This window comes from Palaemon carinicauda, chromosome 4 (assembly GCF_036898095.1).
Source record: "Palaemon carinicauda isolate YSFRI2023 chromosome 4, ASM3689809v2, whole genome shotgun sequence".
In the NCBI taxonomy this organism is placed as follows: domain Eukaryota; kingdom Metazoa; phylum Arthropoda; class Malacostraca; order Decapoda; family Palaemonidae; genus Palaemon; species Palaemon carinicauda.
The window spans coordinates 54,550,402-54,563,407 of NC_090728.1; the positions used below are offsets into that span (position 1 = coordinate 54,550,402).

Here is a 13,006-nt window from a genome sequence, read left to right on the forward strand (position 1 = left end):
CGCCTTCTTGATGGAAGATCAAGATCATCAATCTGGTTGTCAGGAAGTTCGCTCTCCTTGATTCGGGACGAATGATCCTAGTGGCTCCATTCTGGCCTGCGAGGGAATGGTTCACCGAAGTGGTAGGGTTGCTGATGGACTTTCCAAGAAGACTCCCGGCAAGTCCAGATCTTCTCAGACAACCCCACTTCGAGAGATTTCACCAAAACCCCCTCGCTCTCAATCTGACTGCCTTCAGACTGTCGAGAAGCTCGTTAGATCTCTAGGCTTTTCGGCACAAGCGGCGAAAGCTATTGCCAGGGCAAGGAGGATCTCTTCACAAAGAGTCTACCAGTCAAAGTGGGAGACCTTTAGAGCTTGGTGCAGGAGGCGCAAGGTTTCCTCGTCCTCTACCTCTCTAAGCCAGATTGCAGACTTTCTTTTGTACCTCAGGCAGGATGCTAAGCTGGCTGTATCTACCATTAAAGGATACAGGAGCATGCTCTCAACCGTCTTTAGGCATAGAGGCGTAGAGTTATCTCAGAATAAGGACTTGCAGGACCTCATTAGGTCTTTTGAGACAACGAAGCAGGTGCACTTAAGACCCCCTTCTTGGAACCTGGATGTGGTGCTTAAGTTTTTGTGCTCCAGGAAGTTTGAGCCTATCTCGCAAGCTTCTCTGCGAGATGTGACTAAGAAAACCCTCTTCCTTTTGTCTCTAGCGACTGCCAGGAGGATCAGCGAGGTCCAGGCAATCGAGAAGCGTGTAGGCTTCACCCTAAATGGAGCGGTTTGTTCCTTGAGGTTCGACTTTCTCGCCAAGAATGAGAACCCTTCGAAACCCTGGCCTAGGACTTTTGAAGTCCCTAACCTCACGAATCTAGTAGGTCAGGAACAGGAAAGCCTCCTCTGCCCGGGTAGGGCTCTCAAGGCTTATTTGGCCCACACTAAGAGCGTGAGGGGTGCTTCCAACTCCTTATGGTGTTCAGTGAAGGATCCTCAAAAACCCCTGTCAAAGAACGCTTTGTCCTTTTTCCCGAGGGAAACTATTAGGGAAGCCCACCTCTTTTGTGAGGAAGAAAACTTCGCCCTGTTAAAAGTACGGGCTCACGAAGTAAGGGCCATTGCTGCTTCGCTGGCATACCGGAAAAATATGTCGGTTAAGCAGATCATGGACGCAACGTTCTGGAGGAGCAACTCTGTCTTCGCTTCTCATTACCTCAGAGAGGTAAGAGTGGACTATGACAAGTGTTATACCTTGGGCCCATATGTAGCTGCGGCTTCTGTATTAGGCAAAGGAGTTACTACCCCCACTCAACCTTAGTTTATGTACTTGTATATGGGTTTGTGTTTTTTATGGTTGTCTGAGGTCCTCGTCCTGTGGTACGGTTCCCTCAGTCCAGATAGATAGTTTATATCTATTTCTGCAAGGTTAGATGGTTAGCTTTAGTAAGGTTGCAGGTTTTTTATATGGGAAGGTAGTTTTCTGAAGTCTAGTCAAGTTGTTGGTCCTACCCCTTTGACAGACTCGATTGAGTTGTTTGCAGCGTAGCAGGTCTACTCCTGGCTGAACACTCCTAAGGGAAAGCGACTCTAGAGGCAGTTACCTTTGAAGTCAGCTACCTTAGCAGGTAAGGAATCAAGGTGTTTGTTCTCCTACAACTCTTTTGTTGTTTCCCCAACTATGTTTTTCTGTCTGTTTCCCTCCTCCAAATGTTTGAATCAGCTATATATATATATAACTGCCAGGTAAGTTCTATTCATAAAAATGGAGTTTTTATGATAAAACAAAGTTTTATGAATACTTACCTGGCAGTTATATATATATTTTAAAGCCCACCCACCTCCCCTCAGGAGACAGGTCGGGCAAAGATAATCTGAGGAACAGAAAACGGGAATGATTCCAAGTACCACCCTGTAAGGGTTGTTAATCATCTAACCACACAACCACCACAAGGCGGTTGCTGCGATTTTCGATTAAATTCTGCCGCAGTCGGAGACTCAGCTATATATATATAACTGCCAGGTAAGTATTCATAAAACTTTGTTTTATCATAAAAACTCCATTTTTCGTCATAGAGAGGTCAGGTTGGTCTCATTCTCTTGGAAAATGCCTGAATTTTCTCAAAAAATTCTCAAAAATATGAAAAAAAAAAAATTTATAGCATTTTTTTTGCAAAGACGTACCAGTACGTCCATGGGGGTAAAGAGATGGCTTTTGTGAAACGTACCAGTACGTCCTTTGGGGGTAAAAGGGTTAATAAAACTGTCAGATGGGACCTCCAAAGCATTAACAGACTTTTGTGCGTACAGTATTTGTTATCAAGAGAAGATATCGGATGTGTACATTTATACAGTAGTAGGTTCAGTATCAGAAGCACAAAAACAAAAATTAATTTCTATTCCTATAATGAGACCTGTTAGATGAAATTAACGTAGATAGAGTAGTTGCTCAAGTAAAGAGCCAAACTCAAACCAATACCCTGAGGTCTGCTTCTGGAAATACTCAACCTTCTAGTTATGGATAAGGTTTCTCAAGCTTAGACGGGCCAACAAGGAGGCCTCTTTGTTCAAGAGATAACACGATTCCCTGTGACATAAGACATTCCAGAATGATTGTCACCTGAATTCAAAAACCTTATCGTTGAACAGTTTGACTGAATTCCTGTAGGAGAAAGACTATAACCTGACCCAAGGCTGTTGGCTGTGGGCAAAGGAGGTTACACTGAATTCCAATAACTTCCAAGCTTCCTTTATCCTAGAAACCAGTTCTGTGCCCAAATTATCTTACCAGTACAGCGAAGGCTCAGTTATTGCAACTGGAAATTGTGAAACTTCCAGAGAAGCATGTGATAGATGAGACCATAATCCCTTCCCCGGGGTTCTGCAGCAGGTTTCCAAAAGCTCGAGAGTTTGGAGACCAGTTCCAGGTATCTCAGCACTTGGCTAGTAAACTGCTTACAAAGTTCTTGAAGGAAACACCCTCAACAGTCTACTGTAGGAGCGATAAAGCAAAAAAGACTGGATGTTATCAGTAGACCTCTCAGATGCATATTTTCCTAATCAGATTTATCTGAATTCAAGGAAATACCTTCGCTTTGTTAAGGATCAAAGTGCCTATTTTTTTCGCTCTGGATGGCCCCACAGGTGTTCATCAGAATGATGGCCCCCATCTGGAAATAGTTAATGTTACTGAGACTAAGATTTCTTTTGTACATGGACAATTATCTAATTTTAATCGATTCATTGAAGAAGATTGAGTTCAGCCAGTTTAATTACTTGGGTTGTTGTGTCATGGTGGGGGGGGTGTTCATAGTCAATTATTATTATTACTCGCTAAGTTACAACCCTAGTTGGAAAAGCAGGATACTATAAGCCCAGGGGCTCCAACAAGGAAAATAGCCTAGTAAGGAAAGGAAACAAGGAAAATTAAAATATTTTAAGAGCAGTAACAACATTTAATATGAATATTTCCTATTTAAACTACAAAACTTTAACAAAACCAGGGGAAGATAAATAAGATAGAATAGTATGCCCAAGTGTACCCTCAAGCAAGAGAACTCTAACCTAGGACAGTGGAAAGCCATGGTACAGAGGCTATGGCACTACCCAAAACTAGAGAATAATGGTTTGATTTTAAATTGAATTGTCCTTCTTCTAGAAGAGTTGCTTACCATAGCTAAAGTGTCTCCTATACCCTTACCAAAGGAAAGCGGCCACTAAACAATTACAGTGCAGTAGTTAACCCCTTGGATGAAGAAGAATTGTTTGGTAATCTCAGTGTTGTCAGGTGTTTGAGGACAGAGGAGAACATGAAAATAATAGGCCAGACTATTCGGTGTATGTGTAGACAAAGGGAAAATTAACCGTAACTAGGGAGAAGGATCCAATGTAGTACTGTCTGACCAGTCAAAGGACCCCATAACACTCTAGCAGTAGTATCTCAGCAGGTGGCTGGCGCCTTGGCCAATCTACTGTCCACATTAGAAGTCCCTCCTGGATCTAACTCGGAAGAATTTATATTTAGGAATGATAGTAGCAGCATTTCCTTTCAAGTTTTTCTGTCAGAGAAGAGAATCAATTCCTTTGGGTTTTTCAATTTCATCTTAGTCACATTGGAGTAAGATGACTGTACTAGGCATTGTATCTATGCCACTAGTGATAAATCAACTTCTACTGAATTAGTGGTACGATTGCAGTCGCTTGTCACAAGGAGTCTCTTAGGAGTTGAAAATCCCAGACCTATCTTTGTTCACAGATGTGTCACAGTAAGGGTGGGGAGCAACTCGTGATCATTTATATCTCTCAGGGAAATGGAGCCCACAGGAGACAAAGCTACACATCAATTGCCTAGTGTAGAGTTACCAACAATATTCAAGATCATGAACTACTAGTTTTTGCAAAATGTGATGACACTATCTTATGTTGAAAACAAAGGGAATAAAAGATCTTCATCCCTGTATCAAGTAGTGGACAAACTATTATCGTGGATGAGTCTGAGAGGAATTACAAATAGACCTGGAAAAATAGGCGAAAAGACAGTAAAATGTCATATTAATTATGATCCATGAAGGAAGATGATAAGAGGGTTGATTTTAAAAGGAATATCTAGGCTTCTTTTTCATTAGTGACCCATCCTTTTAACCATTTTAAAAATGTTGAAAGGAAAGTCCAGAAAATGCTGTGATATATTGAATGTCAATATAATAGTTGGATAAATTAGGCAAGACTGATGTTGAAATATGCAAGAATCCAACCCCACATATAGCATGCTGTCCGTAGCACCATCACGAAGGAAAAGTATAGAAGTTTTAGAAGCAGTACAGACAAATATAACCAAACTAATACCATCATTCTGACATATTTTTTACCAAAGGAGAATAGAATGCCTCAATTTGTACTCTGTAAATATGCTGACTTTAAATTTAATTAGTAGAAACCTTTAAGGAACTCAAATGGATAAGTAACGTCCTGTACGAATCTATTTACCTCAAGGAGCGACTATTTCTGATTGAAATGGAGCATAAGAAAAAGTTCAACATCAGCTACTGTAGAACTTTTCATTTGATAAAAGCCTTATTTTGGAATCTACCATAAACTAAGGTTGGAAATAGTACCATCACTGACACGTTTAAGAGAGCAGACAAGGTAATAAACATACCCCGTAATTCTTTAGTTGTGTTGTCAAAGGGGGGGAATAAGTCTGAGGCACATCTATCCCTCTAACACTGTCTCATACTGTACCAACACTCACCGAAAATAACTTTGATCTTTGATGCTGACAATTATCATTGATTTTTAGTACCTGTAGTGTCAATATTTTGAGATGTTAAGATTACTTTTTATGCGAATTTTTTCGCAGTTATACCAGGCAGATACAAATTGTGTAATTTAAAGTTATATAATAGATTTTTTATAATTATTTCTCAACTGCATGGTATGTAAGATTACTGTATTTTAAATTTTTCTCTTAAGGTGTAAGTAACTGCATTTGCATTAATTGCGATTAATGGTTTTACTTCCTTCTATTGCAATTTTCAAGAGTTTACATTGATTATAGCTATTGTTTTATTTTCAGAGAGAGGAAGCGGAAGCTAGGAGAAAGAAGGATGTTATGGGTGGGGATTTAGGTGAATGGGGAAATGCAGAGGAAAAGAGTGACCAAGGAAAGTTTGATCTCGCTAAAGATTTGGACATAGAAAATATTGAGATGCTTTAATGTTAGTTTGTTGTGCTTCCCATGACATGAAAACAGTTTCAGCACAAGAATTTAACGTTAAATAGGAATCGTGTGACTTCTGTGGAGTTGAAAGAAAATCTAGAAAAAAGTAGTGACTCCAGTGAGATTTACAACAGGACATTAAGTGGTGGAGTTTTGTCTTTCACATCAGAGTTAGTCCCATGTCAACGAATGTCATGGGACAGTCAATCATTATTAATTGTAATATTTAAACAGGCTAAGATGTTTTGTGAACAAAATAAACTTATTTCAATGACCATTGCCTACTCAAGTTTTAAGTAATTTTGAAATCTAACTGCTGCTCAAATTTTAAGTAATTTTAAAGTTTAACTGCTGCACTTATTAATGATGGAAAAGTGATTCAGTTTGTGGTTTAAGATTTATAATTATATTGAGGCAGCTGCATACTCTTTAAAAGATGGGAAATTTTTATTTTGTTCCACTTCCTGAAAGAACCGTGTGTACTTACCATCCTGGTTTTCCATCCTTGAATTAAACTTAACTTTGTGTCCACATGTTTGTTGTACCACTGCATAGTCACTAATTTTCTTGACTGAATACGTTTTAAACAGCTTCAAATCACGATTGATGCATTTTATATTCTTTCTTTAAAATATATTTCAGAAAATTCCAATAGAGATAGATGAATTTTATTTGCGCCTAGTGGAAATATCCGAGACTCACAATGTGTGGGTCCAGAGTGCGAACCCCTCTCACAGCCTGATAGTTTACGTTAGCGAGTACAATCTTACCATCCTTGTGAGCTAGGGACGGCGGCTTTCTGGGTACCATAGCTCTTCCTGTTGGGTCATTAACAGCCATTGCCTTGTTCTAGGTTGGGCCGCTGATCATGTGTGTATATGGCTAATCTCAATTACCCATCCCTTTCCTCTTCTGCTCATGAGTGATTATTTTCCCCTACGTTAAAAACAAATTTACTCCTGTTTGTCTGTGATTGGTAGTAATATGCAATTTTTTACTTGGAATATAGCTTGTAAATCTTCATTAATGTGGTTACACTAGTACAAAATGTATTGATTTATGTATTTCATTATTTTTACCTTTTAAGCTGTCATAATCATTCCATTACTTAATTTTATAAGTGCGTGTGTGTGACGAGTGGACATAACCTGATCTTGACAATTGCATATGCCACATAAGGAAATTACAGTAATATGAAAAAATGTGACAGATTCTTTTACAATTGATTTTTTAAGCAGTAGTGGCAGTTATTGATAGGGAGATTTGAATTCTTCAAGTAGAGTATTTATGAGTTGGCTGTTGGTCATAGTTGTGCTTTTTACATGCTTAGGATTAACATCAACCTCTCAAATCCAAATATAAAATTGTGCATAGCATATGATGTTATTTGTGGCTTTTTCTACCCTCAGTGAACACTACTGTTTCTTCTCTTAATGTGATTTTTCATTTAATGGAAAATTTTATTGAGAATACCAAATACCAGAATTCTCAAAAGTATTGTTCAGAATATACACATGTCAAATATTTTGACAAAAATGTTATTGGTTGATGATACACTTCCTCTTCTAAAAGACAAAGATTATTTTCTTGTCTTAATCTATGATATGTTCCCCTCTTTTATGGCATTCAATTTATACTAAATTCTAGCCTGCATGAGTTCAGTAGACTAGCAAATAATAACAAAAAGATATGGAAATTCAAGTCCGAGAGAGTGAATTTACTTGTTTCATGCTGCTATATTGCCTTAAGTTAATAAGTATAAGGTAAATATTTGGGAGATTAAATTCCATGAGCTATTAATTAAGCATAGATGAGAATACTTATTGCGCGAGAGGGTTGTGGTGTCTGCATTAAGGCATATTGTAACCGGTATGCCTTTATTGTGAGAGGTAAGAATTTGGGTTTGACGATGTGGTTACTCTATTGCATGCAAATAACATACAGTAGTGGTAATTTCAGTGAAATACTGCTTGTAAGATATGTAAATCGTCTAACCTAATTAGATTCCATTATTATAAACTACTGAAGTTTGTTATCAATGACCATATAGTATTTTAAGTGTACAGTAATCTTAATTAAGTATCTCGGTTATGTGCTATGCTGTGGACAGATATCACTGTTTCCATTGTGTTTAATGAGCCTGAACAATAATTGAAGATCAAGACCCAAAGAACACCTTGAACTAATAGCCCGTGAAATGGTTGATGAAATTCAGTCATTGAAATCTGATTAGTTTTACCGAACAATATATTTAATGAAATATTTGTGTAATCCTGAGGTAGATGATAGATTTGTGAATCATAAGTGTCTACTGTCTCTTGATATTCTGTTTGTTATACAGTTTACTGTTTTAAACCTTATGGAATTTTGACAATGACTAACTATTGGTTAGGTATTGTTGCATAGGAAAGTGGTTTTATTGCACTGCATTTTGAATTTCGTAGCTTCTGTTTATGTGAAACAATCAGCAACTTTTGTGTTGTGAAAAGCCTTTTTGAGCCTTTGATATGAATGGATATTTTCATGTGCAGATTATTCTAATTCCATTAAAAAATGAAAGTTGCCTCATTTTGTAGATGTGATGATATGTACTGTATGCTATATAACATCAATCTGTTACTGTATTTGTATTTAAACTTTACATTGTATCTTACATAGACTTTCATTGCCTTTCAAATATTTTTAACAGAGTCAGAATTCGCGTGTGGGTTGGGTAACAGGGATCACCGCAAAAAGCAAAGATCCGCTAAAAATTAGTTTACTATACTCAACGTAGCGAAAAATGACCTTGGTCTTGTGTACGGTACGCTCAAAAATCAACCAATGGCAGCATAAGACATCCATTCCCTGCAGTCGTTTAGTAACTTGACCTGCTCCAAGGACATGCCCTTTTGCTGCTTAGGGTTAGCTTAAGAGGATGATGAAGCTGTCTTAGGGACCATGGCAAAAGCCATGCAGTATGAGTATAGCACACAGGATAAGATCGCATGTTTACTAGACAACGAATGCAGTTAGACTGAAACAGTGAGTGTGGAAATATGCAAACTACAGAAAAAGAGCAATGCCTAACGAAGCGCACCAATAATAACGGTTGCCACCAAGAGGCTGCGAAAAAACAAAATTATTAGATATCTCGAAGTCTCCATTAAAAATAAAGGAAACCTTGAACCCCTAATCAGCCAATACTGAAGAATGAATGTATTGTAGGAGCATATTTGCTTGCTTTCCTTTTACTGTGTGATCTCCTAAGTAGTTCAATTTAAATGACCCAGTGTTCAACAAGATGGAAATTATTTGTCTGGTAGTTGAATATCTTAATCCTTATTTTTGTTATATTAGTGTACTGTAAGTGTAATATTAATGTAGACTGTACTGTAAAATATGTGTGTAAAATATGTGGTCAGACATGATTGGAGATGTAAAGGAAATTTTTTTTAATGTTTCTTTATAGGTAATTAGAGATATTTATTCAGGTATATGGTGCCTTTAGGATCTAGGTTGTGCTGATAGTTCTTGAAATGTTATACCAATAAGAAATATAGTATCCTAGTACTCCAAACATATTTTATAGTATTTGCTTTATATGTACAAGTCACTTGTTTTGGCACCCGTGAAAAAACTTAATCAATAGCATTGCATAACGGTACATTTCTGTCCATCCCAATTACGATTTCTTACTGCTTTAACTACTGCACAATAAATGTGCTTTGCTCTCTCTGTCTTTTACAATATTTATTAATACAACATTTTTATGAAAAGATTTATTTTAGAAAATTTCCTGGGATGCCAAATTTTTGAAGACGAGGCTTACAGTTTGGGGCCTCGTATAGTTACCTGTAATTCTTCTACCAGTATTTAGTTTGTGCCTCTGATGATATTAATGGGGATAATGGAAAATAATTCATATGCTACAGAATGATGTTCTCATAAAGTTATTGATGATGTAAACTTATATACGGTACTTGACTTACGACTAGTTCATCTCCTTCCCAAGCAATCGTAACCCTTGGATGATGTAGGTATGTTTTTATTGTTAATTTTTAAATATTTAACTTAGCCGGTGAATATATAATAGCTGCTACTCTGCGGCTCGACAGAAAACACACTCAAAAAACTCGCGAGCGATCGCTATGAAGGTTGCGGGTGTGCCCACCAGCGCCACTATCGGCCAGATACCACTCTTGCATGTAAACAAACCCTTCAATTCTTCTCTGTCGACGTTGACGACAAGACGTATCAATACTCGCTGTAGAACCTGGAGTTTTCTCAACATATTTGGTGAAGTACTTCATTTTGGTTTGAGCTTTCGCAGTGCAGGTGTTTTATCTTCATCTTAAATCTTGAACTCGTTTTTGGATAGATTTAATTTTTGATGACAAGAGAGAGAGTATGGACTTTCTTTGACTTTTAAATGGCCGACCCTTCCCTTAGACGGAAGTTTGTTTTAGGCTTTAAGCAATTATCTTATCACGTTATAAATTAATTATAGATTTTCCTCTATATATTTTATATCTCAACCGCCTTTATTAGGCCTCTTCGATTAGCTTTCCATTTATAATAAACATCAAAATAAATTTTAATGATTTGTTTATATGCGACCTTTCCTGAGAGTAGGCGGTCCTAACTTGGAAACCGAAGTTAAACAGCGTTGAGCCCTTTTCAATCGTAAATAACTTTTACAGAGCTAATGATTTAAAACTTATTAAATGAAATATTTTTAGTAAATATTTTATGATAGTTTTTTTCTTTGAATAGTCTTCGTACTGTTTCAAAGATGAACTAACGTTTAGTTTATTTATGCTACGCAGTTTGCGCTCTATCGTTACGATAGAGAGAGAGAGTATCACGGTTTCACTTTGCAGAAAGAGTAAATCGATTCTGACGTTTTGTTCTTTTTTCTTTCAAAGCTTAAATGTTTTAAAGACTATTTTAAAGGAACTTTTAATTGAAAAACCTTTTAGTTTTTTCCTTTGGTCAAATAACCTGTTTATTGACGAAAGGTAAGTGGGCTCTTCTCTTCGGGGCGAAATCAAGAGAGAGAGAGATAGAGACGGAGAGAGAGAGAGGAGAGAGAACGTTCCGATCTTTATCTCGTCCCAAGCGAGTAACGTTGTTCTCGAGTTACTCTCGTCCCTAGTCTCTGTACGGGGAGAAAGGATAAAACGTTTTTAGTTTTTATTCTCGTCCCAAGGCACTGTACGGTGAGAGATTGAAAACGTAGTTTTGAATGAACTAGTGTTTAGTCTCTTCCCCAGCCACTGATTTTTTTATCTTAAAATATGTTTACTGTTTTTTGCTGGTATTAATGTGCTTACATTATACGACTGATTTCGCAATTACAACCTTTTGATGAGGGTAGAATTGCGTGCTTCAGGTAGAAATCAGTTTTATTCATACCTAATGTGAATTGTTAAAAAATTCGATTTCAGTGAAATAAGTGCAAAACAGAAAATCGTAGTGATAAAGTGATATTGCGCAAAGTGTTATCAGTGTTGCGACCGAGGGTTCGTCTGTTCGTGCCTGTCGTTCGCCTAGTCCGGGACCTCTTGCAAGCTCCCAAGCCCAGGGGAGAAGTAATGTCGTATGACTTATGGGTTCGAGAGGCCTTGATCAGCGAACAGACGTTCCCTCTATGGTATCAGGTGTATCTTACCAAGATCACCCCTACCATAAGGCGAGAGAGACGATTTTCTCCTCGTCATCCGAAGGCTTTTCGCATAAGAAACCGTGGAACAAGGTTTCGAGGCCCTTTAAGCGAAAGTCAGTCCTTTCAGGACAGGTCCAGCGTCCTGGTTTTAACTATTAGGACAGCTCTGACCCTATGCAGTCATCGGAAGACTGCTCGCCGCCTAAACAAAAGCGTAACACCGACTCCGAGAGTCTTTTTGTAGGCAAGGTTTTGCAGTCACAGACGTTACCCTCGTCTCTTACCGCAACCATTCCCGTTGATCCTAAATGGGTTGTACGGCAAGACATGCAGAATAAGCTTGCCTCCCTTATGGAAGACTATTCTGCCGATAAGTCCGTTGAGCCTAGCCGTTTATCTCATCGAGATCCTGGCCTTCAGCCACCCTAACGTTCCTTTGTGCGTCCTGTTGACGTTGGCGTAGCCAAGTCACGTCAGTCAGGTTGTTTAGAACCACACTCGATGCGGTCTCGTGTGGATTTTCAGCCACATTTGGACGTTAGGCCACTTGCTGATGCTCCTGTTGACGTTCAGGACGTTCGCCAACAATCGGAGTTGACTTGTTTTGACGCTGAGCGTCAACCTCCGCATTCTAGAGTTGTTTTGACTGCTCAGTCTAGGCGGTCAAAGCAGTCTCGAGTGGACGCTGTGCGTCCTCACGCACCTGTTGTTGTTGACAGTTCACAGACTGTCAAGCAGTTACATGACGTTGCGTCCTGGTCCGCTACTAATGCACCAGTGCGTGTGGACTCTGCTTGTAAAGCATTGCCACCACGGTAGGTCTCTCCCTTGCTTGAGACTCGGCTATTGTCGGACAAGGTTCCTTCAGATGAGGAAGTTGCTGTTCCCCCTCCTACTGATATTCCTTTGAGGACTCTGTCAGACGGAGAGGAGCCTAAAGCTGCTTAGCCCTCTATGGACTTTAAATAAATCATGCTGATTTTTAAGGATCTTTGTCCGGATCTTTTTGTAACTGCTGCTCCTCGTTCGCCTAAACGTCAGATCTTACACTAGGCCTAGCTACTTCGAAGCCGTTGTTTTATAAGCTAGTGCTCTCTCGCTCTTCTAAGAGAGCTTTACGTTTGCTAGGCGACTGGTTTATCACCAGGAGGAGTTTGGGGGAGACAGCCTTTGCTTTCCCTTCTTTTAAGCTGGCTTATAGAGCGAGAGTCTGATATGACACGAGAGAAGTTCTCGGCTTGGGAGTTCCTGCCTCTGCCCAGATAGACTTCTCAAACCTCATAGACTCTCCCTGGCGCCTGGCCATGAGACGCTCCAAGATTTTACAGGTCGACTTCAGAGCTATTTTCGAGCGTTTGAAGTTTTGCTGTACAATTATGTCATGCATAAACAAGGCTTTCAGGGATGGCTCCAATGATCTGACAGCCACGTTCTCTGCAGGAACAAGTCCCTCAGGGATGGCTCCAATGATTTGGCAGCCATGTTCACTGCAGGAGTACGTAAGAGGCAAGTGCGCTCAATGTGTTCATTGTCAAGACAAACTTCACGATGAAGTCTACCAGGCTGTCTTGACAGCATTTATGGAAGGCGACTGGATGGTCTCTCTCGACCTTCAGGAGGCATACTTCCACATTCCTATACACCCGGATTCCCAACCG

At 39.1% G+C, this 13,006-nt stretch overlaps 1 protein-coding gene across 1 annotated transcript in view; it reads left to right on the forward strand.

Annotated features, from left to right (window-relative positions):
* Positions 1-8,354, forward strand: part of LOC137639962 (peptidyl-prolyl cis-trans isomerase FKBP4-like) — a 54,371-nt gene extending 46,017 nt beyond the window's left edge. Inside the window, exon 10 of the mRNA XM_068372281.1 lies at positions 5,558-8,354. Coding sequence (XP_068228382.1) covers positions 5,558-5,698 — 141 coding nt within the window. The 3' untranslated portion in view covers positions 5,699-8,354. The remainder of the gene's footprint in view (positions 1-5,557) is intronic.
* Positions 8,355-13,006: the final 4,652 nt, after the last annotated feature.